The sequence below is a fragment of the Podarcis filfolensis genome, assembly GCF_964270895.1.
Source record: "Podarcis filfolensis genome assembly, chromosome: 3".
NCBI classification, from domain to species: domain Eukaryota; kingdom Metazoa; phylum Chordata; class Lepidosauria; order Squamata; family Lacertidae; genus Podarcis; species Podarcis filfolensis.
In genome coordinates this window covers 9,660,403-9,684,959 of record NC_139606.1, presented here as the reverse complement: position 1 = coordinate 9,684,959, position 24,557 = coordinate 9,660,403, and the positions used below count along the sequence as shown (strand labels likewise).

The following is a 24,557-nucleotide window of genomic DNA, read 5'->3' as shown; positions in this document are numbered from 1 at the left end:
TATCGATAACAAAGAATTAAAAACAAATCCGTTTTTAGTAACTTTAAACTCATTAGCTTGTTTCCTTGACCTCCTCACACCTCCCCTTTTTGTATTCCCATTTAAATAATCAAATCAGCAAGTCCTTACCCTCTTTCGTTTATCTTAACTCTATATCTTAACATATTATAACTCTATATTTTCATCCATTTATCAATTCATTTTTGCATATTCTTTTTAACTTTGTTGCTAATGCCACTTATTTTCAATCCAACATCATTTTAACATTCATTAATTTTACAGTGTTTCTGAAGATAGTCTTTAAATTTCTTCCAGTCTTCTTCCACCAACTCTTCTCCCAGGTCTCGGATTCTGCCAGTCATTTCTGCCAATTCCATATAATCCATCACCTTCATCTTTATAGCTGCAATTCGACCCAACAGGGAAAGCTTCAAATTTGACCATATTTCCAAATCTTTTTTCACTTCTATCCAACATTTCTCATAGTTATCTTTAAATAAATTTAGATTCTTAGCAGTCATATTAACCCCCAAATATTTTACTTTCTTAACTAATGTTAAACCTGTCTCCTTCTGAAACCTCTCTTTCTCAATTGGTGTAAAAATTTTCTCAAGCACTTTAGTTTTTGACTTGTTCAACTTAAATCCTGCCACATGACCAAATTCTTGAATCAATTCTAATACTCTTTTCGTACTAGATTCTGGCTCCTGTAACGTCAAAACTAGGTCATCTGCAAAAGCTTTCAATTTATATTGTTTGGCTCCGACCTGAATACCTTTAATTAGACGGTCCCTTCTAATCATATTCAGCAAAACCTCCAGAACTGAAATAAAAAGCAATGGGGAAATTGGGCAGCCTTGTCGTGTCCCTTTCTCTATCTTAAATTCCTCTGTCATCACATTATTAACTATTAACTTAGCCTTTTGTTCTGAGTAAATTGCACTTATACCGTTTTCAAATCCTTGGCCCACCCCCATTCCCTGAAGAATTTTCTTCATAAAATTCCAAGAAATATTATCAAAAGCTTTTTCCGCATCTATAAAAATTAAAACTGCTTTGGTATTGATGTTCACTTGCAGCTTCTCCAAAATGTTAATTATATTCCTCGTATTGTCAGACAGATGTCTACCTGGGAGAAAGCCGGCTTGATCTTTATGTATCTCTTCAACTAATACCTTTTTTAATCTATTAGCCAAGATATCAGCAAAAAATTTGTAATCCACATTAAGCAGGGATATGGGGCGGTAGTTCTTAAGTTGTGTCTTTTCAGACTCAGTTTTCGGTATAAGTGTAATGTAAGCTTCCTTCCACGACTCTGGCGCCTTTTTCCCCTCCAAAATGTCATTACAGACCTCCTTTAGTGGCTGAATTAACCAGTCTTTCAAAGATCTATATTATTTGGAGGTTAGACCATCCGGCCCTGGAGATTTACCCAACTGCATGTTCTGGATGGCACCTTCAACCTCCTGTTCTGTAATTTTGTGATTCAACATTATCTTATTTTCTTGAGAGATTTTTTGTAATCCATTTGTTCTTAAAAATTGGTCTAAATCAGTCTCTTTCTGTGGCCCTTGTGTATATAGTTGTTTAAAATATCTCTGGAAGCACTTTCTAATCTCCAATGGATTCTGTATGTTCTTTCCTTCCACATCCAAATTTGTGATGGTGTTTAATTTTTGTCTTTTTTTATCTGCCAGGCTAGCAGTTTCCCGCATTTATTAGCCGATTCAAATGTCTTTTGTCTCATCTGCTTAATTTTCCATTCTACTTCCTGATTTATCATTTCCATGTATTGTACTTGATATAGCTTTATTTCTCTCAGAATCTCTTGCGACTTTGGTTTCGCTCTTAATTTCTTCTCTCCTTTTATTTTTTCCAAGATTTTATCTTTTTTCTCATTTTGAGTTCTCTTCTTTATTGCGTTCTGTTGAATCAGACACCCTCTCATGACCGCTTTGCTTGCGTCCCAGATTACTCTTTTTTCAACCGTGGTATTCAAATTTATCTCAAAATAATCTCTCAAGATTTTTGGGGCCTTCTTGGTAACCTCTTGATCTCTAAATAAGGTGTCATTCATCCTCCATCTGAAGGAACCGACTGGTGTTAGTTTCATCTCCATCTTCACTGCATTATGGTCGGAGCAAGTTTTTGGGCAAATTTCCACTTTTCGAGTCTTAGGTGCCAGTCCTCTAGTTATCCATATTTGGTCAATTCTTGTCCATGTCATTTTGGCTTCAGAGATAAATGTTCCCTCTCTTCCAAGGGGGTTCCTAGTTCTCCAGATGTCAATCAAGTCCATATTGTCAGTCAGTTCAAAAAAGGTTTTTGGTAGTCTGCCATCTTTAGTTACAACCTGTCTCTGCAACTTATCCATATTTGTAGATACCACTCCATTCATATCTCCCATCATAAGAATGTTGTAGTCCATGTAGTCAAGCAATGTCTCATGCAATTTCTTTCCCCTCATTTGGTGCATAAACTCCTACAATCAGGAATTTTTCTCCTTGTGATTGAATCTCAATTGCCACAAATCTTCCTTGTTCATCTTTAAAAACAAATTTCGGTGATAGGCTCTCTTTGGCATAAATAACAACTCCTCTCTTTTTAACCTTGTCCGATGAAATAAACTCTTGACCCAATCTTTTATTAATCAGTACTTTCCTATGAAGCCTTATCACATGAGTTTCCTGTAAACAAATTAAGTCCAATTGTTCCTTTTTCAATAAATGAAAGACTTTCTTCCTCTTCTCCGGGGAATTAAATCCACGAATGTTCCAACTTAATAATTGCAGAGACATGGTGTGGTTATTCTATTCTCCTCCAACTGCTCCCAAAAGTTCTTCTTGTTCTGATGGTGGTATCGCTTTTTTTAGTTTATCCAGTCCCAAAGGTGGTGGTACTATGTCTAGTACTCCTGATCTTAAAGCTCTTAGCTCTTCTAGTACTTCTTTTTGCAGGTCTTCTTCGTGGTCTCTCAAAAATTTTTCCTTATCTTCCACTGATCTTATTTTGAACTTTTTCCCTTTAAAGGTAAAAGATAGTCCCTGGGGGAATTCCCACCTAAAAACAATTCTGTTTCTTCTCAGTAGGGCCACCAGATCTCCGTAGTTGGTTCTAAGATCCAATAGATGTCTCGGTATATCCTTAAAAATCTCCACTCTCGAGTCGTTGATCTCCAAAGTCTTCTGGAAGTGCGCACTCAGTATTTTATCTCTCTCTTTCGTTCGGAGGGTAACCAAACAGTCTCTCACCCTGTTTTTTCTCCCTCCTCTTCCAAGTCTGAACGCACTTACTATCTTAAAGTCTTTCTCCAGCTCCAAATTCCAAAATTTTCCAAATTCCTGCGTAAGGTAGTCACTTAGGTTATCTTTTTCAAGTTCCGGTACTGCCCTGATCCTCAGATTGGTCTGTTTCTCCCTCAGTTCAATCATAGACAGAAGTGACTGATGATCCCCAATCTGTTTGCGCATAGGTTTTATTTCTTCCTCTACAGCCACTGCTTTTTCTTTTGCTTCCTCAGCTATTTTTCGATTAGACGCAGATTCTTCCAGCAATTTTTCAATAGATTCTGTATTGGAATTCACCTTCTGTCCCAGATTATTAATGCTGGCAGTATTCCTGTCTATTTTAGTTGATTGTTCCGTAACTTGTTTGCTTATGCCTTCCAATTTTTCATAAATTTTATTTAACACAGAAGTAAAATCCCCTTCTGAAGCCATTTCTTTTGACCCAGCTTGTGCAAAATCTTCCCCCTGTGTCACAGGAGGGCCGGGAACAGATGATCTACGTTGCTGGGAAACTGTGCTGGGCTGCTGCACTCTAGCCTTGCCCGATCTTGTTGTCCTATCAGTCATCACACTTTTGTCTATGAATCAAGGTCGGTCCCACGGTCAAGTCTTGCCGTGGAAAATCCCCAAAGTCCAGAATGAAAAAATCCCCCAGCTGGATGTACAGCTTCAATGTTCCTCTAGGGGGACACTGTAGCAGTCATTAAAGTTACAATAAAGAATCTTTTCCAACTTTCCTAAGTCCCCCTCAAGAAAACAAGCAACAGTTTCAAGTCCAGAGAAGACCTTCAACAAGTATCTCCTTTGCAGAGTTAACCATTAAAAAGTTACATTGTCTATAAATAGTGCGACTCTCAGTGCAACAGTTCTAGTGAACCTGGCAGTCCGTTCCCCGGAGTTAGATAATTGTCTCTATTTTTTCCAGAAGTAAAAAAGTTACTTTTCCCTCTCCCCCCCCCCTCTCCACTAACCTGGGGGGGGGGGAGTTCTTTCACTTTGATGTTCGGATTTGGAGCTTTTAAAACACCGCTCTCCAGGTCTTAGCTTAAAAAAGTCTTTGCTTTGATCTGTGTACAGAAACGGAAGGCGGACTTCCTGTTTACACCTTCCCGCTTCAGTGCCAAATTAATCCCTTTTTTCTCCTTTTAGTCCCAATTTCTTAAGCTTCACCTACTCACGGATAGTTGTTTAGCAGCCGAATTGTCACAGGAAAAAGGTCAGCGCTATCCGACAACAGCTGTGCGGCTTCACCCCACGGAAAGAGCGATTGACTCTCAGCACCACGCCAAGCTCCCGTTACGCTCCGGAGCCCCTTGCGGGGTTCCTTCGCAAATCCGGGGGGCGCTAAGGGTGCCTGCCGAGTCCCACGTTCACAGGCTTCTCCTGCCTGTGATTTTCGAAAGGGTCTCTGCTTCGCTGTAGCGGACAGACCCAATTTCCGCGGAGCTTCTCCCTCCAGACTAGGAGACCGCCATTGCCGTTGGCGCCACCTCCGGAAGCCGACTTCGCAACATTGTTTTGTCTAGAAATTCAAGTAATAGCTTGTCACATCTACTTATCCAAAATAGAGATAGCAATAAAAGAAGATCCTTACTCTCAGGTACACATCATGATTAACATCAATTATCTTTATACTAGACTACCTGCAAACCCCACATGGGATTAGCTGTTAACAGCCAATCATTAAAAAATTGGTACAGAATGCTGTAGCCAGCTTTTGGTAGCACGTTGTAAAAAGGCAACACTGTTCCCAGAATTTCAGAAACCCACAAAATGGCAGACTAGCCGTAAATTGTTTTTTGCAGCTATCAGCTCTTTCTGATAGTTTTAACTAGGTTGCTATTCACTGACATACAATGTACAAGAACAACATATTATGTAGGCTTGGTCTTTGAAAGTAACTCCTTTCTGGTTACTGGCAAAACAATTTTCTCGCCAATGCTGGACAGACAGAAAGATAGGAGGAGGATGGAGACGGGTACATGGAAGAAGGCATTTCAGTTGTGGTTTTTCATTTGTTTAAACATTTGTTAATTACATTCTTGCTGGGCAACAACCTTCAACTGATTTAGAGACACACAGAGAAGTAAGAACTTCATATAATGTTCATTTTACATATATTCCCAAAGCTCTCCTTCTCCCCAACCTTATTTCATACAGATAGCAAGATGTTCAAGATGGCAAAGACTTGTGAAACATATAGAAAAACTAAGGTCATAATATTACTGTTATCGAATTCTGTTGAATTTCAGTCCTGAGAAAATGGAAATATGCTCTGCTACAGTCTGTTCATTTTCGCTTATTGCTAAAGTATATATTAATGCAAATTAGTGCACTTCTGTGCACGCAATGGGACTTTTCCTTCCTCTCCCCCATCCTGCAATCCCCACATCTCCTTCAGATCTGCTCCAGAGGGCTGGGGGACCATTCAGAGCAGATTTTGGGGGTATAGAGAGAAGGCTTCAGAGGGACGACATCCCACATAGAAATTGCAACTTTGTTCTGCTTATGCACACACAATGGGTAAAAACCAGTACATTTTCTTGCTACAGTTAGAGTGCCTTCATGCAGAATTGCAACCTAACAGAATATGGAGGAAAATTTAAAATTAATGGAAATATATAGGCTACTGCAAGCTATGGCAAATATACAAGTGAAAAACAATATTGCATAGGATTAGCTGAATGACAACAAAAACAATATGGTATTGATTAAAGATCTGGAAACAAGTAAATTGTCAAAATGAAAAAGAATGCTTAGCAGAAATCAAGACCAACGTCATAACATCAACTACTCAGTTCATCAAACATATGGGGGGGGAAATAGTTGCTGTACTTATTTTAAGTACAGACAAATCCCACTTCGCACGCACTGAAGACATGCATGACCCCTGACACATGCGCCGTTTTTGGCCCCGGAACAAGGTGAGGCGGGCTTATGCCTACCCTGCTGATGCACGCAATGACCAAGAACACAATCCCTGTGCAAATGGGGACCTGCCTGGAGTCCTCTATCAAGCTTGGGGCCACTTTGATTCATAGTTGCTCTTGTGTGGCAGCCCAATACACTAAGGACCATCTGCATGCAAAAACACACTACCATGTGGAGATCAACATCCGGGAAAGGTCTCATATATAATAAGAGTGGCACAATATGGTACAAAAATCTTTTACCTAGGTCTCCAGTAATCACTGCCACATGAATTCTACATATCGATTCTCATCATGCACATGACCAACACAATCAGCTTGATGGGAGTGTTGGGGAAATGAATCTAGGCCCTGGTTAATGAGCAGCAGCAAAGTTTACAGTGAATTGTGCTGAGCTACAGTTATTATTTTCCTAAATATACTGATTGTTACTGTCTTTTCCCATTTTGACTCATTTTTGTATGCTCTACATACATTACAAAACAATGCTTATGCTGCGTTGTTTCTGTGTACGCATCCACTGGGAGCTGAGCGTTCTCAGTGTCTAGGGTTTTTTTTAGATATAACTTAGATTAGTTTAGTATTTAGCTCAATCAAAATATTGGCCACATATAATTGGACTGCCCTTCCCCTCAGAAATCTGCTGACCTTTGAGATAGTCCTGCACATTTGAAAGTTTCTTGCGCTCTCTCTCTCTCTACCTAAGCAAATACAGCAGGCACTCAAGTTTGATAACCAAGCATTCTTTATTTCTTGGGTAGTAACAGATCACAAGTGCCTCTGCTGGGATTATAAGGAGTGCAAGATCAGGAAATGGGAAATAGCCCAAGCATCATTGTGGGGATCTCTAGGACAACCTCTTTTTGATAGGAAGGGCACCAGGTGACAGAGGAGCAAAACTCACTCACCCAGCTCACATTTTCTAACTGGAGGGGCTCTAGGCAGTGAATGGGATTCACTTGGATAAGAACACTACAGAAATGCAATTCTTAAGAAGTATGTGAAAGAGAGGGGGAGAAAGCAAGATTAATGCTTAAGCAATTCTTCTGCTGTTTATTGGTAGACCGGGAGGGAAGGCGAAAGAGAAGCTGCATGCACAAGACCAGCTGCAGTTGAAAACACTAATGTTTGGTGATCTACCTAGGTAGTTCGTATGCTTGATTTTGCAGGTCAGATGGAATTTCCATGTATATTTGCATTATCCCTCTCATATATAATGTTTTAAAAACTCTAAACCCATTAATCTAAAAAAACCTCAGAGGTTTCCTTCCTTTGCTTTGCTAGAAAGTAAGCTTAAGAACAAAAATAATGTCGATTTTAATTATAAACATCTGTAAAAGTAATTAATCAAAGAGTCATCCCCCTCTCTCCCCAAAAAAGCTTTCACCTTAAAGTCAACAGACAACAAGCAAATGTACCATAAATAAGCTGGTATAAAAACAAATCATGTCTGAACATCAGGTTCAAAACACTTGCTTTTCACCTTTCTAAAATCCAAAGACAGTAAAACAATGGGTGATATCTAACGTTAGTCACAGAATAGGGCCACTGAAATTAATGGACTTCGATTTCAAAGTGTTTACTCCAAGCATGAAAATATTGGAGATCACCACAAGCCTATAATTTTTGGCACTTTTAGAATACAGTCATACCTCAGGTTAGATGTGCTTCAGGTTGAGCATTTCAAGTTACGCTCCGCGGCAACCCTGAAGTAATGGAGCGTGTAACTTCCAGATTTCACCGCTCGCGCATGCACAGACGCTCAAAATGACATCACGCACATGTCCGGAAGCAGCAAAACACGACTTGCGCATGCGGTCGTGTCTTACGTTTTACTCAGGATGCGAACAGGGCTCTGGAACGGATCCCGTTCGCATCCAGAGGCACCACTGTAATAACTTGAATGCTTAAGATTAACAATGACAAAATTAAGCCACCTGGAATTGGCTGCTTGATTCATCATACCTGTCCATGCTAATTTTACAGTACACTTTTTCACAGAGGCACTTTTTAGAAAAAGTTTTGCTATGTTATCAAAACTGAAGAGCAGCAGTCAACAACAACACCACACTGTCAAAGTTCAAACACTTCAACAAATTATTCTTCATATTGATGATTCAATTACTGAAAGTAAATGCTGCAGCCATCTGACAAACTCACTGAAGACTGAAAAAAACAATGCCTTGATCCAGTGTTACATTTCCTATTACAAAAAGAGCTTTCGACTTGCTGTCCAAGACAAATGCAGAGTCTGTTTGAGTACCTTACCTATCTTAATGTTTTCTTTCATCGTTCTGATTTTGAACTCCCACACCAAATATCCAGTCAAGAGTTGAAAGAAATCATACCCAAAAGAAGCAAGTGGGGGAAATCTGCTCCATGAACACCACAAAAATTTGGCTGTGCTTACAGGCAATATCTGTGTAGTGTAAGTTTGATCCACACTACAACATATTACCCTAAAATTCAACATACTACCCTATAATTCAGTTCACTTATTTTGAATCTGCAATGCTGTTTGTGAGTACCTATTTTACACATTTTTTTTCTCTGAGTTGTCAAACAGCTATGACTTCCCGGATATAATGTGCAGAAAGAACTATTAAGGTTTTCAGAGCAGGACAGAGAACTTCCTCCTCCCTATGGCACTGTCATGACTCACTTACTGGGATTTCCTCATTCTCCTAACATTTAATAGCATATCTGGATGGGGTGGGGGCTGCGCCAGTACAGAATTTATTGGGAGTGGGGAAAAAGCTATTACCCAGCAATGAAACCCAGTTTGTCCAATTGGTTTCCAGGCTGCTCCAGGTGGGAGGGTTGCTGTCCAGAAAACAGACTGGACCTTATAAGGTAACCACTGCAAGTTGTTGTACTAGTACACTGATCCCAATGGGTGAGAAAGGCCAGGATAAAAAACGTCACCTGTATTAGGATTCAGTCCCTCCCACCCACCTTGCCACAGCCTTCTGGAAGGGAAAGGTGCTAGCTTGCTTCACTCAAGTCACATCAGAGGGCATAGTTTAAGAGCAGCTCTCCAAAGTATTAAGATACAGATCTTTCCTAGTCCTAAAATCGCTTTAATAATTATGCCAGACACCGAATCTGGTACTCTGTGGGTGCAAAGCAAGTGCTCTACTGCTACTATAGCATAGTGACCAGCACTAATGGATTAAGAAATGCAAGAACACACAACCATAATATTACTGTAATGTTTGGCCATGATTAGAATTCTTAAGACAAAGTTTACATGTTTCCTAAAACTAGCAGTTTGCTTGTCAGCTTAAATAAATCCCAACTGCTGTCAAAACCCAACTGTAGCAAAGTGCAGTGTTTGGTGTCAACAACTCAGTAAAATGTTCATTACAGAGAAGGCTACATAAAATATACATATAATTCATAGCACTCTCCTGATCATTGCCAAGTCACTTCACCCCATTCTTATTTTTAAAAAATGCTTCTACTTAACCACATTTTACTATTGGGCCTTTGGGTTTGTTACAGCAATGTTACCCTCTTCATTTTCCCTGTGGCCATTTTATCTGCTATGTGCTTTTCCAACAATGTAGAATTGAGCAGTCTTGCCCTTGCACTTCACTAAATTATACTGCTTCTGTAAAACGAATGGTTCTACTGAGGAAAATTCAGCACATTAATGTAAAATGAAGATAAACAAATTTAACATTCTACATTTATTCTGCACACTTTCTGAAGTCCATAAAAGGAGCTTCTGCTTTAGTATTGACATACAAAAGGAAACAAAATTTCCAAGAAAAAATAAACAAATAAGCACATTCTTCACATTATCAACCATGTTTGTATATATGACAACAGGAAAGTGACTAAAAATGTAATAATCAGGTACTGGCCCCAGTTTAATAGCTCCAGAACATATGTGAAGGGTTGTCCCCATCACAGAGACAAATGGAAAGTTTCTTTATATACCATTCCCTGACAAATAATGACTGCAACTAAGGACTTCTTTGGTTGTGATCCATACTTGAACTCACAAAAGCCGAACTGATCTCCAGGGAATCTCCATCAGCAAAGGCAGATTTGTAAGATAACAAATTTCATTGTTTTGTATAAACATTATTCCATTCAAAACATATTTCTTTTAAAGCCCTTTCATTATTATGTTAATTGTAAAACAAAACGAACAGAAAACCTCCAACTTCTTCAGTGTTCAGAAGGTGTATAGCTGACATTAAGGACACATATTTACAAGGATCAGAGCAAAACTAACCACCTTCTGTGTCCGCCTCTGGACATAGAAATATTGCACGAGGGCTGGGAGCGAGCTCCACAGTATGTTGAGCACGCCACATTTCAATCCACTGCATATTGTGCATATACAACACGGCTCCACAATATCCCATGACAGACATTTCCCCTTTTTGGCTAAAAGTGTCAAAGTGTTGCTTGCTTACGAGTCTTTTACATTAAAAAACAAACAAACAAAAAACTCAAAGTACCAAAATAAATAAGTACGTAAGCAAGAAGAACACTAGCTTGCTATCTTTCTACGGTGGTAGAGCACAGTTCAGTAGTCATCCAAGACAAATGTACCCAAAGAGAACTAAGGCTATCAACTGATACAAAGGATTTAAAATCAATTCAGCATCACCATCTTAATGTTTATATGATGACCAATTTTAATTACCCAATTACAATTGAAAGTGCACACAATCAACAACATTCAATAAAGTCACTCTAAAGGAAGAGGTCAGCATCTCTTGAAGATGGTCACTTATGATTATGAAATCTTAAGTTACCACACTGCAAGGGGGAGGGGGAGAGACACCCGCCATCTTTAACCAGCACATCTGTGCAAGCCTCTCTGCATGGCAAGTAGGCCACATCGAAGTCCTGAGCCCAACGTCTTTGCCTGTCATCCACCCCAACAATGATCTTTTTCGGAGGGGTGAGAGAAGGGGCCGAATCTAACCCACTAGCTGTTCAATCGCCCTGATTGATTGATCAAAGCTTTGCAGTCCTCAAGAGCCCGGAAGCTTAAATGTACACACAGCAACAGCCCAAGCGCATCGCCCCTCCAAACCATGCCCCTTGCTTTGTGAAACTGGGCTCTTATGCTGCGAGAGACAACTTGGCTTGCAAATGTCACCTTCAGCATATTTTCTCTCTTTATAGGGGGTGAGGAGCGACACATGTACCCAGAGGCCGTTCACCTGCGCGGATGCCCAACACCTTGCGCGGCTTTTGTCCTGGTTGCTTGGGACAGTAATAATAACAATAATTTTAATAATGATTTAATAATAATTTTTATTATTTGTACCCCCGTCCATCTGACTGGGTTGCCCCCAACCACTCTGGGTGGCTTACAACAGGGGAGGAGAGAGGCGAAACACCCTGGGTGTAGAGGTCGGGGTGGTGGGGGAAAGAAGGGGGGGCCAAAAGGGGCCGATCTCTCCCCACCCCCATCTTCCCCAGCTGACACATAACGGGCAGCGGCGAAAGGCGGCTTTCCGAGGATCCCTTTGCGAATGAAAGAGCAGGAGAGAAAGAAACCTGGTGTGGAAGTGCGAGGCCGGCCGGCAGCCCGGCCCGCCCCCTCCTCCTCCTCCCCCCCCCTCGCTCCCCACTGCGGGGACGGAAGAAAAGGAAGCGGAGGATGCGCAGGCGAAATCCGAGGCCTACAAAGACCAGCTCCCACCGCGCCGGCGCCTCCCGTTCCTTCTCTTTTCTCTCACTCCCGGTTCCCACCTCCCCCTCCCCCCCCCCGCCCGGTTGTGGCGTCTCCTCTCCTCGCGAGGCCTCGCCCGCGCCTCTGGGGCCTGAGGGAAGAAGGCGGCAAGAAAAGGGCTCCGGCGTCGGTTTCGGCCCCCTCATACTCACCATCAACTCGATGGTCTTGTCCTCGATCACCGACTCCGGCTCCATGGCGGCGGCGGGAATGGCGGCGGCAGCGGCTCCTCCTCGGCGGCGGCTGAGGAGAGAAAAGCCCGTATCGACCCCCCCACCTTTTCCTTTTCCCTCAGAGGAGGAGGAGGCCGGCTGCCGATAGATCGACCGACTGACCCGCCGCCGCCTCCTCGGCCGCGCGCCCGGAAGAGGAAGTGACGCAGCAGGCCGACGCGGCGCGCGGGCGGGCGAACGTTAGCAACGGCGGCGACCGTTTCCCCCTCAGCAGCCGCGTCGGAACCGCCGTCGCGACCAAGGGGGGGGGGGAGGAGGAGGAGGAGAGGCACTACGGCTCCCGGCAGGCTTTGCGCCAGCCGGCGGGAAAAAGAACCACAAGGCCCAGCATGCATAGCGCCGAGGGGGGTAGTGCTTCGCGCTCCTCGCGGCGGAGCGGCTAAAGGAACTACGTTTCCCGACATGCAAAGCTGTGGCGAGGAGGGGGGGGTTTGCCCCCCAACGGCGGATTATTTTAATTTTTTTTAAGAACTGGCTCGGAGGAACGCGCTGCGCCTTTGCTTCTTCCCAGCTGCCCGGGGCGAGGCCCTTTTTGGGGGTCCCGGTTGCTGCCGGCGACGGGGGGGGGGAGAAGCAGGCCTAGGCCGCAGGCGCCCAGAACGCAGGCGCAGTGGAGTTGCCTCATGGCGCCTCAGGCCACTGTTTCCTCACAAAAGGCTCCGTCGTGGGCGCCTTTACCTCAGGCGTGAGGGCGCCGAGGGCCCCACGTTGGTGTATGGCAGCGCTAGAGGGTGAGGGCGGCTATTCCCTTTAATATTATTGCTATTATTGTGTATTACATTGGTATACCGCCCACCTTCCGTAATTTACCGGTTCTTAATGTATGTTTATCGGTTCACTTCATTTATATTCGTCCTCACCGGACTGTTTGCAGCATAAGCCTGTGGGGATAGTTATTGTCCCATGAAAATGGGGACATCCTATTCCATAATAATACGAATAATTGTGTTATTTATACCCCACCCATTCCACTGGGTTGCCCCAGCCACTCGGGGCAGCTTCCAGCATATATAAAACATAACTTATTTTTAATTTATATATATATATATGTTGTGCTACAGGTATTCTCCCATGAAAATAGGCGTGTCCTATTCCATCATAATTTTATTACTTATACCCTGCCCATCTGACTAGGTTGCCACAGCCACTCTGGGTAGCTTCCATCGCATATAAAAAACAGAATAAAACAGCCAGCGTTTCTTTGAAAATTCCCTACGCAGGGCTGCCATCAAACATCTTCTAATATAGTCCCTTATCTCCTTGACTCAAGGGTCGCAAAACTGCATACCCTCTGATGCAGCAGAAGAATCTTTTATTTGCATGAGCCACTAGCCATAGCAATAAAATACAATACTGAAGATAGAGGTAAAAATTATAGAAAATACATTTTGGGGGTTTACATCAATAATAAAATAATAGCTCTTATTCTAATTGCCCCCAGTTTGAAGTTTTTGCTGTTCCTGATCATCTTGATCTGCTAAAAGAAAGGACACAATAGCAATGGTTGAGCAACCCGTCATGGACAATAGTAGAGAGGTAATAACCTCACTCCTCAAATCTAAGCAAAAAAAAATTTTTCCTTCCAGTAGCACCTTAAAGACCAAGTTAGTTAGTTCTTGGTATGAGCTTTCGTGTGCATGCACACTTCTTCAGATACACTGAAGATGTATCTGAAGAAGTGTGCATGCACACGAAAGCTCATACCAAGAACTAACTTAGTTGGTCTTTAAGGTGCTACTGGAAGGGAAAAAAATTTTTTGCTTTGACTATGGCAGACCAACACGGCTACCTATCTGTTCCTCAAATCTATAAAGAGTGCAAGCCAGAAGCAAATGAGCCACTGACTCAATACTGCCATCTCCACATGGACGTAACCGTTTTCCAGTGGAATTTTTTGAAATCGACCCTCAAGTACAGCCTCAATCTTGCGAAATGAAAGCGCATCTGTGTTTTTCAAACAGGGTGCCAAAGTGTCAAAATGACCAGGTGGAAAATAATCATGCCATGGACAAAATTTCCTTATTGTGGCCAGATTATTCTGTTGCTCGATATCATATAGGCACTGTCTAAATTATTTGCTTTACCCTCCGATGAAAATATGGATGTCCTAAGGGAAAGCGGGATCAGATCAGAAACTGGGACGGCTTCTATAAATCCAGAACTGTCCCTGGAAAATAGGGACACTTGGGAGGGTCTGAAAGTGGCCCAGGGTGGGTTGCTCCACAGCAAGAGTTGGGTATATGCAGTTTGTACATCACCCTCATTAATCAAATTTAAATACTGCGGAAGTTAACAGGGCGGTTTACAGCGTAAAAATCTGAAATGAAAATATCCAATGCATAACACAATGGCAACGTGAAACAACAGCAATTCCGATCCTGTTTTAAAGGCCCCAAAAGAACAAGAAGAGCTCCAGTGGATCAGGCCACATTCCAGCATCATGTTCTCAGGAGCAGCCAGCCAGAGTCTCTCTGCATAGCTTACAAAAAATTCTTAAAAGGAAAAGACGTCACAACTGAGATTGGCACAGCGATCCCTAGGCAGCGTTTACCTGGAGTCATGCCAGGCAACAAAAAGAAGGAAGTACGTCTGCTAAAACGCTGGTTTTCAATTGGGTGTGTGTGTCCTGATCCAAAATGGGTCGTGACCAGACCACTACCAAATGGTAGAAGATTAATAAATGTGTCTCCGAATACCTGTTTGGGTTAAAAGTGACTTCTGGGTCTGAAAATACCTGTTCTAAAAAACTGGCTGAAGTGGCAATCAATATAGCTCTGAAAATTATTTTTTAACATTTTTTCAGAGCTGTATCTGCAACGAAGCATAATTTTTTCAACTCATTATTTTCTCAGATTTCGTGAACACCCAGTTTTGCCCAAATTTCTAATGGTGTGTTTAAGAGAACTCTGGAATCTGAACCGTTCACCAGGCTGGCCGAGTGCACTGTAACCAGTCAATTTGCGTTGACTTTAGTGTGACAAGAAAAATGCTGCGGAAATCTCCATATTGGAAAGAAGAAGAAGAAAAAGCGGCCTAGCCCTCTCCTGGTGAAGGTGGATTTATCAAAAGAAGGAGGAAGTGAACTGGACAGTGTTGTCCTCTAACATGGAGTGCAAAAGCAGCCCTATCGCCATCAAATGTATGGTAAAAAAAATAAGAGAAGGATCTCAATATTTGTGCTAAACGTCAGGTCCAGGGTCTGAAAAGATCGAAGGTGACTGGCATGCTTCTTAAGGTCTTTGGCAGGAGGAACTTCAGAGATGCCACACCAAAAAGGTCTTTCCTTCGCACTATAAAGGAGCAAGGGGAGGAGTCTCACATATTAAGTAGTCTTATGTTACCTGGTCCAATTATGATACACATACACACTTGAAATGAATCAAGAAAAGAGTATTGTCATCTACTACCATACAGGAAACTTGCCCTTCACTTGTGCTTCTGCATTAATAATATCAAGCTTTGTTTTTGTTGTTTAGTTGTCTAAAACTCTTCGTGACCCCATGGACCAGAGCACTCCAGGCACTCTTGTCTTCCACTGAATATCAAACTCTAGACTGCTAAAATGTTGGTCCACATGGATTGCTAAAATGTTGGTCCACATGGATTCTAGGACATGGATCCACCCACAAGTAGAGCCACATCTCAGTTGCAAGTTTTTCTCGAAACAGTCACTGAAACTAAAACTACCATGTCTGACTCATCCTTAGTTTGCAAAAACAACAGAATCACCTTACAGGGAGGCAGTTCCCAGCATCATCGGTCCATAACAGAGCTGGAATTTAAACCTGGGTAGCCACATTTCCCATATCCTGCCTGTATCCTCAGATCTGATGGAAGGTGTTTGTTTGTCTCTGCACAAACTCTGGCCCAGTTTGCATGTTGCTCTGTGCCAACCCATGTCTCCCAAAGAGGCAATTGAGGTTCCTTTGCTCCTCCCCAGATCATTTTGCTGCTGCGCAGTACTGAGCTAAGCTATGGTTTGGCTTAGTGTGTCATTCAAACCCAGGCTCATGCTTAGCTCTCCTAGACAACTCCCACACTGTAAACCGGGTCAGCAACCTAAGGCCCATGGGCCACAAGTGGCCCATGGGGATCGTTTAACCGGCCCATGGACCCCCACCACCTGCTCGGGGACGCCTGCTGCCCGCTTGATCGGCTCCCGTGTGCCGCACTAAACCGGCACAGAGCAGAGCACGGACCGTCTTCAATTATTCTAGCCAGCTTACCATTGGCTGCAGGAAGCTCCTGCAGCCAATGGGAAGCTGCACATGCCTCCTCCGCACCAAAAGGAGCACTGGAAATAGCATTTGCGTATGTGTGCGTGTGTGCATGCGCACTCTGGCCCACCATGGCGTCTGCAGGATCGTGAACCGGCCCAAGCCACAAAAACTTTGCCGACCCCTGCCAGTGTAAACCACAGGACAAGCCTTGGTTACAGCGCAGAGAGCTAAACCATGAGCCCACAATCAGATGACACTCAAGCAAAACCATGTCTTGGTTCAGTACAAAACAGAAGCAGAATGAGCTGGGAAGAGCAAAGCAGCCTACCAGTGCTATTTTTCTAGAAAAACCAAACCCACTGTGAACACCTCCCTATTTCTCTTAGAATTGCAATGGTGCACACCTGAGAGGTGCCAGAACTGCGTTCCACTGAGTTCCAGCTGAACAAAAGCCCCGCTCCTAACTTTTAGGTCCTGTTCACATGATTCATTTCCAGACACTGTGATTAATATGGTTATAGCTTGTTCATCGTTTATATATAGAATATTTGTGTTTCAGGGCATCTGCACACAATAAGGAGAAAATTGCATTATGGACGGAGTTCGTTGGTATTTTAAGACAGAATCACATGATTGAGTAAACTTAAATCAGTTCTCCCTTCAAAAGAATGTGCTTTTTCCAAAGGAAAAAGCAACAACCCCTGAGGCAACAAAGAGTAACAGTAAGTTTGCTTTTAAAAAAGAACCTTTTTCCATACCTACTCTGGCAATTGAAATTACTATGGACCGTTTTGGATCCATATTCAATGACTATTTGAAATTATCCACCTGTTTTTAAACTTCACATTTAATCTAAACTAAAACATTTTCAGATATCCACTGCTATTCTTAGTTGCACTAAATCCCTAAAATGTTACATTAATTTTTGTTCCCTGACATGATGAATGGCTGAACTACCCCCAATTTGCCAGTGCACACTTAGGTTGGAGTAAATACCACTTAATTCAATATAGCCTGCTTCTGAGAAGACATGCATAGGAAGGCGTTATCGAAAGAGGAGATTAAGCTCCGCGTCATAAAAATATTTCATGTTATGAAGGAATTCTAGTTGTACTCTGTGGAATATTATTGTCTACAGAATATTATTCTACAGTTGTAGTATATTATTGGCTAATATACCATGAGCATCACAGCTGCTGCGATCTGATGTATCTGGTTCAGAACAGGGGGAGGGGAGCGCTTTCTATAGAAAAAAATGTAGGTTAGAATTTAATTAACATCCTTTTATGATTTTTGCCAAGTGTAAATGGTTCTTCCTGGTTATTACAATGACTCCTTTGCCCAAATCAATGGCCCATCAAATTCGGAGCCCTTCCATTGTGTAAGTCTTGGTAGCTAAACCTGCCACCCAGAGTGTTCCTGCTTATTTCTTTGTTAGAGATGTAATCCTATTACCTATGAAGTTCCTGCAGGAAATTACTTCCAGAGGCGTAGCCATGTTAGTCTGTTATAGCAGAAATAAAAGAGAGTCTTGTGCTACCTTAAAGACTAAAAAATTATTATGGTGCCATAAGCTTTCATGGACCAGAGACCCCTTCAGATGCACCAGACAATAGCTTATGCCACAATAAATTCATTAGTCTTTAAGGTACCACAAGGCTCTTCATTGTTCAAGAAATTACTTTACATCTTAGACGATCAAGTAACGCTGGGGCTCCCTGAGAACTGAGGTCTGGAGTTAGCTAAAAATTATGTCACCCCTCCCTTATTTAATCTTTTTCTTTCTTTCAAGTTTGTCCCATGACTTTGGGCTTTGATCTGTTTTGTTTTCTGTTTTTTAATTTGCTTTTGACTAGTCTAGAATTTCTCTGATCCCAGGTGTCCATTTTGAATTTGTAGGTCAGAGAGTCTGTCTGGGGAGAGCTAATTCTTACTAAATTGTTTGATTTGAATTCTTTTACAAAAGCAACTAAAGGTCTCTGCAGCTTGCCTGTGCACTGACTACCATCAGTACCCAGGCAAAGTTTTGCTTTGTTTTGTATGCTTTTCTGTTTTCTCAGTGTCTGAATTTTACACCGATACCTAATTTGTTTAAAAGAGATTCCACTGGTGGTTATAACTTTAGCAACGTTAACCTTTACGTTCAGTGATGTTCCATCTGTCAGTATATTTAAAATATTGTGCGGATAATAATAACTGCAGTGAATTTACATAGCATGCTCATCCATCCTATATATCTGGTCTCCATGCTTGGCCAAGGTTTGAATGAAAATAGGGGTTTTCACCACTGAGCTTGTGGGCAGGATTGCCAACCAACTCTTCAACAACTCCATTGTAGAGTAGAGAGACCACTTGCCAGTCTCTTAATATGATTGCTGGTGACTTCTTCTGAGCTACCCTCTCCTACAGAGTTGGTAAAGGAATGGGATTCCCCAGGAGAATTCAGACCAGTGGTTTTAAATACCCCTAGCTTAGACCTGGTCTATGCATGTAGCATAATGAGGTGGTAGAAACTTGAGGGGCCTGTACCATGGATGACACAACCTTGATGACAGAAAGTGAGGAGGAATTAAAGAACCTCTTAATGAGGGTGAAAGAGGAGAGCGCAAAATATGGTCTGAAGCTCAACATCAAAAAAACAAAGATCATGGCCACTGGGCCCATCACCTCCTGGCAAATAGAAGGGGAAGAAATGGAGGCAGTGAGAGATTTTACTTTCTTGGGCTCCATGATCACTGCAGATGCTGACAGCAGTCACGAAATTAAGAGACGCCTGCTTCTTGGGAGGAAAGCAATGACAAACCTAGACAGCATCTTAAAAAGCAGAGACATCACCTTGCCAACAAAGGTCCGTATAGTTAAAGCTATGGTTTTCCCAGTAGTGATGTATGGAAGTGAGAGCTGGACCATAAAGAAGGCTGATCGCCAAAGAATTGATGCTTTTGAATTATGGTGCTGGAGGAGACTCTTGGGAGTCCCATGGACTGCAAGAAGATCAAACCTATCCATTCTGAAGGAAATCAGCCCTGAGTGCTCACTGGAAGGACAGATCCTGAAGCTGAGGCTCCAATATTTTGGCTACCTCATGAGAAGAGAAGACTCCCTGGAAAAGACCCTGATGTTGGGAAAGATGGAGGGCACAAGGAGAAGCGGACGACAGAGGACGAGATGGTTGGACAGTGTTCTCAAAGCTACCAACATGAGTTTGACCAAACTGCAGGAGGCAGTGGAAGACAGGAGTGCCTGGCGTGCTCTGGTCCATGGGGTCACGAAGAGTCGGAGACGACTAAACGACTAAACAACAACAACCATGGACTGGTCCACTATGCATGGGGTGCCTTTATTGTTTGTAAAATATTTCCCACCAAAGAGGGGTGTGGGAAAGCCTGGCATATCGGGGAGAAAGGCTTGAATCCTGTTCAATCTGTCCTGTGCTAATTTGATACTTACACAGGAATTGTGTGGTTTCCACCACCACCCCATTGTTTACATAAGGGAACATTCAGAAATCCTCCAGTAGAGATGGGGGAGAAATCAAGCCAGTTTGTATTTAAAGGTGAACATGCCTAGTTCACATTTTCTGGAAAAGCATGTGAACCGAAACACAGCCAGCCTTCGAAATTTGCACACTTTCGAATTTTGCAATGCAAGTCTCCCCCCCCCCAAACTAATGTGCACAGAAGAGCATATACTAAAGTGTGCGTACAAATTATTATTATTGACATTTATATATCACCCTTATCTTCCAAGGAGCTGAAGGTGGTGCAAATGGTTCTTCTCTTCCCCATTTCATCCTCACAACAACCCTGTAAGGTAGGTTAAGCTAAGAGATAGTGACTGGCCCAAGGTCACTCCCAGTGGGATTCATGGCTGAGTGGGGATTCGAACCCTGCGCTCCCAGGTCCAACACTCTCACCATTACACCACAATGGCTTGTGAAAGTAACATACAGTGGTACCTTGGGTTAAGTACTTAATTCGTTCCGGAGGTCCGTTCTTAACCTGAAACTGTTCTTAACCTGAAGCACCACTTTAGCTAATGGGGCCTCCCGCTGCTGCCGCGCTGCCGGAGCACGATTTCTGTTCTCATCCTGAAGCAAAGTTCTTAACCCGAGGTACTATTTCTGGGTTAGTGGAGTCTGTAACCTGAAGCGTTTGTAACCTGAAGCATCTGTAACCCGAGGTACCACTTTACTAGTGAAACACATTAGGGAAAGCAGCATACAAAACATGCTTCATGGATTGGTTTGCAAAAGGCAAAACTGCAGACAAAAACGTGTATATTAGTAGAAATTAACACTAAGAGGTTTATGAGGATGTTTTAAAAAAAAAATCACAAAGGATTATGGAGAACTGACTTTGGCTGGAAAAATGAGAACCTTGGAGAAACTGAAAATGACAGATTCTCCCATTCCTGTCCTCCAGAGCCCGGCAGTTTAAGTGGGACAGTCCGATCTAACACCTCATTTTGCTAATGAAAGCCCATGTCAAGGGCACCAGAAACTTGCTTCCCCTGGTGCTGGGAGTTTTGTAGAGATCTTTGGTTAAGTATCAGTGGAATGCTCCCGGATGAAAGAGGAAAGGATCCATTGAGCAAAGCACACTCACCAGGAAATTCTGACACACAGATTGTGGCAGGCGGGCCCCATCTGATCTCGAAAGCTGCAAAGTGCATTGTTAGCAGAGACTTGTTTTCCCAAACGCCCGTCAGCTAACATAGCTGTCGGCTCCTGCTCCCAGCCGGCTAGCCATGATCCTTTATCCGTTCCATCAGTGTGATGTAGGCTGACAGCTTGAACTTGCTCTCCGATGGGCCCTGGCAGCGAGAGAAGCTGTTGGATGGATTGGTGCATTCATAAGCATAGGGAGAGAAGCCGATGGCAATTAAAAGTTCAGGTGCTACGATGAACGGCCAAGGTCACTCGGGAGGAAATGTGATGCCGTCGACGTAGTAAGTGCTGATGGCCTCAAGAATTGCCAGAGATTGCCGGCAGGTATTGCTCTGAGCTAGCACCCGGGGACAGACACTTGCGAAGCACTTCTTTTAAATGCAGCAGCTAGACTGGTGACTAGGAGTGGCCGCCGGGACCACATAAGAGATCTGCATTGGCTCCCAGTACATTTCCGAGCACAATTCAAAGTGTTGGTGCTGACCTTTAAAGTCCTAAACGGCCTCGGTCCTGTATACCTGAAGGAGCCTTCTGGCGGTTCCCTCATTGCGAGAAGTGAGGTTACAGGGAACCAGACAGAGGGCCTTCTCGGTAGTGGCACCCGCCCTGTGGAACGCCCTCCCTTCAGATGTGAAGGAAATAAGCAGCTAGCCTATCTTTAAAAGACATCTGAAGGCAGCCCTGTTTAGGGAAGTTTTTAATATTTAATGCTGTATTGTTTTTAAAACTCGATTGGGAGCCGCCCAGAGTGGCTGGGGAAACTCAGCCAGATGGGCGGGGTATAAACAAATTATTATCATTATTATTATTATTATTATTATTATTATTATTATTATTATTATTAAAGTAGTTTTTAGTCACCACTAAAGGATGAGGATCATGGGCCAACCTTGGGGCAAGTCGCTATCAGTCTGGTCTGCCTCACAGAGTTGTTGTAAGGATAAGATGGGAGAAGAATGATGCATCCACCATCTGAGGGCAGCCGGTTGGCTTTAGGGGCACAAACATGACACACTCACAGCTCTCTCACAACCATTTCTTGTTCCCTCAGTATCACTTGCTGCCCGTCTCTACCTAATAGTTGGCATAGCCCGACCCCAAACTATTCAGGCACTATTTATCCATATCTGGGTAATGAGAAAGAAATGGTAAACCATGCAAATATTCTGAAATTTGTCTCAATTTGACCCTTTCAGCCTTCTTTTCAGTAAGTAAACCAGATGAATCAAAACACATCTTGCTCTTTCCTCTGGGAAATTTGTCTACGATCTCAGAGCTACTTTGTGTCCTAAAAAAAACAACAGGCTTAGTTGTCAACTTCAGTCTCTTCTATTTTGTGTCATCTATTTTGCCTGAGGAATGGGTCGACTTCAGACAACAACAACACATTTCAGCAGCTAAGTTTGGTACAAAAGCAAGCATCGTATAAACCTTTGGAAAACCAGCAGTGCAGTCCTTTGCATATGCACTCACTGAACTCAAAAGGGCTTACTCCCAGAGGATAATAGGATGGTAGCCCAATTTCCTGATTTTGAACCTAAAACAACAGTGGTTGTGATTTTTTTAAGGTTGCATGTGAACTTTGTGTATCACTCAGCTCCAGCCTCTGAAAACTAGAATGGGGGAAACTAGCAGTGCTCTTTTGGAAACCACCATAGAAATAAAGGACAAGCAGGTAGAACAGTTATAGAAGAGCCCGCCTTGTGGACTTGCATAATGGCCAAAGAACTGCATTGCTATCATTTAACGAAGAAGAAAAAAATCATCATGCAGATCATAGAATTGTAAAGTTGGAAGGGACCTAAAGGGTCATCTAGTGCAACGCAGGAATCACCGCTCAAGAACCCCAAAGCTTTTTGCTGGAAAAGTCTGAGCATACAGCTGCACAATTGTGGGCGATAGCCCCACCAGAATTATGATACACTGCAGATTTAAGGCCTCCAACCAACCAACTAACCCAATTATACCTTCTAGCAGACCGTATTTTCGCTCCATAAGATGCAATGGTGCAAAAACATGGTTACAAAGCACAGATCCACATGAATTCTCAGGATTTTTGCATTGGGCTACCCCAAACTCACCGTCAAATCACACGTCTGTGGCCACAGCATGAACCACAAAAATCATACATCCACTATTTCATTCAGAATACAGTGGTACCTCTGGTTACGTACTTAATTTGTTCCGGAGGTCCGTTCTTAACCTGAGACACCACTTTAGCTAATGGGGCCTCCCACTGCCACTGCATGATTTCTGTTTTCATCCTGAAGCAAAGTTCTTAACCCGAGGTACTATTTCTGGGTTAGCGGAGTCTGTAACCTGTAGCATATGTAAGCCGAGGTACCACTGTATTTTTTTCCTTGTTTTCCTCTAAAAACTAGGTGCGTCTTATAGTCAGGTGCATCTTATGGAGTGAAAAATATGGTAGCTTTAAAGAAGTTATTGATCCTTGTATCAGATCTTGCAGGAACCATTTCTTACATGGCTCCTTATTTTGGATTCAGTGGCTAGTGTCAGAAACCGAGGGCAAACCAAACTGATTCAAACACCATCCAAGCCCAACCTGCCGAGTCCTTACCCCAGAAAGACCTACCCAGCCTTAGTGCAGCAACCCGGCCCCTTCCTTCAGAAAGCGCTCAGAACCACTGAGCAAGAGGAGAGGTTGCCTTCCGTCATAAACCCTCCACTATGACATCACCAGACTTGGAGGGGAAGAAGGGAGTCAGATGCGAGTTTTGCTTTCAAATTTTGCCTAGAATGGAAAGGATAGGCAAACGGCTGGGTGGTGAACATCAGGTTGTTAACCCGCCTGTAGTTGCTCACCCCTGCCTTCTCACAGGTTGCCAGGAAAAAATAAATCTTTCACACTGGAAATAACAGACTTATTTCCATCTAGTGTGCATGTTTATATGTATGCATGGAGGAGGGATGCGTGTTAGAGGAGAGGTAGTACCCCTGGACGTGGGTGGTGCTGTGGTCTAAACCACTGAGCCTAGGGCTTGCCAATTGGAAGGTTGGTGGTTCAAATCCCCATGATGGGGTGAGCTCCCGTTGCTCGGTCCCAGCTCTTGTCAACCTAGCAGTTCAAAAGGATGTCAAAGTGCAAGTAGATAAATAGGTACCGCTCTGGCAGGAAGGTAAACAACGTTTCCGTGCGCTGCTCTGGTCCACCAGAAGCGGTTTAGTCATGCTGGCCACATGACCTGGAAGCTGTACGCAACCCCAGAGTCGTCCACGACTGGACCTAACAGTCAGGGGTCCCTTTACCTTTACTAGTACCCCCGGGGTACTTTGCACTCAGCTCTCACCCGTGGCTCTTAGAAGCTGTCAGCATGCAACAGTGGCCACAGCCCAGGAAACGGCTTCGACTGGAAAGCTAAACTGGGTGAGGGTGGCAGATGGGTCTCAAACCCTTGGTGAGTTGGGGACTTCCCCGGCATGCGAAGACAGGCTCTGGTGGATTGAGCGCGTGAGACCAATTTTGTGGGTCCTACGGTTAAGAAGGCAGTTTTTG

General features: G+C 43.2%; 1 protein-coding gene and 1 long non-coding RNA gene across 6 annotated transcripts in view; one reads left to right on the top strand and one right to left on the bottom strand.

Moving 5' to 3' along the window:
- The window catches only part of FBXW11 (F-box and WD repeat domain containing 11), a 105,272-nt gene extending 84,067 nt beyond the window's left edge, over positions 1-21,205 (bottom strand). Inside the window, exon 1 of one of the 5 annotated variants that reach the window (XM_083606563.1) lies at positions 20,982-21,205. Coding sequence is in view for 2 of the 5 variants with exons in the window: in XM_083606561.1 (XP_083462687.1) it covers positions 12,074-12,118 (45 nt within the window). In the remaining 3 variants the exon portion in view is untranslated. Of the gene's footprint in view, positions 1-12,073; positions 12,683-20,981 lie in introns of those variants that run through there. The other 4 variants (XM_083606561.1, XM_083606562.1, XM_083606559.1 and 1 more) reach the window with 4 other exon arrangements.
- Positions 1-24,557, top strand: part of LOC310759538 — a 209,833-nt gene that overhangs the window by 64,655 nt on the left and 120,621 nt on the right. The window lies entirely within an intron of this gene.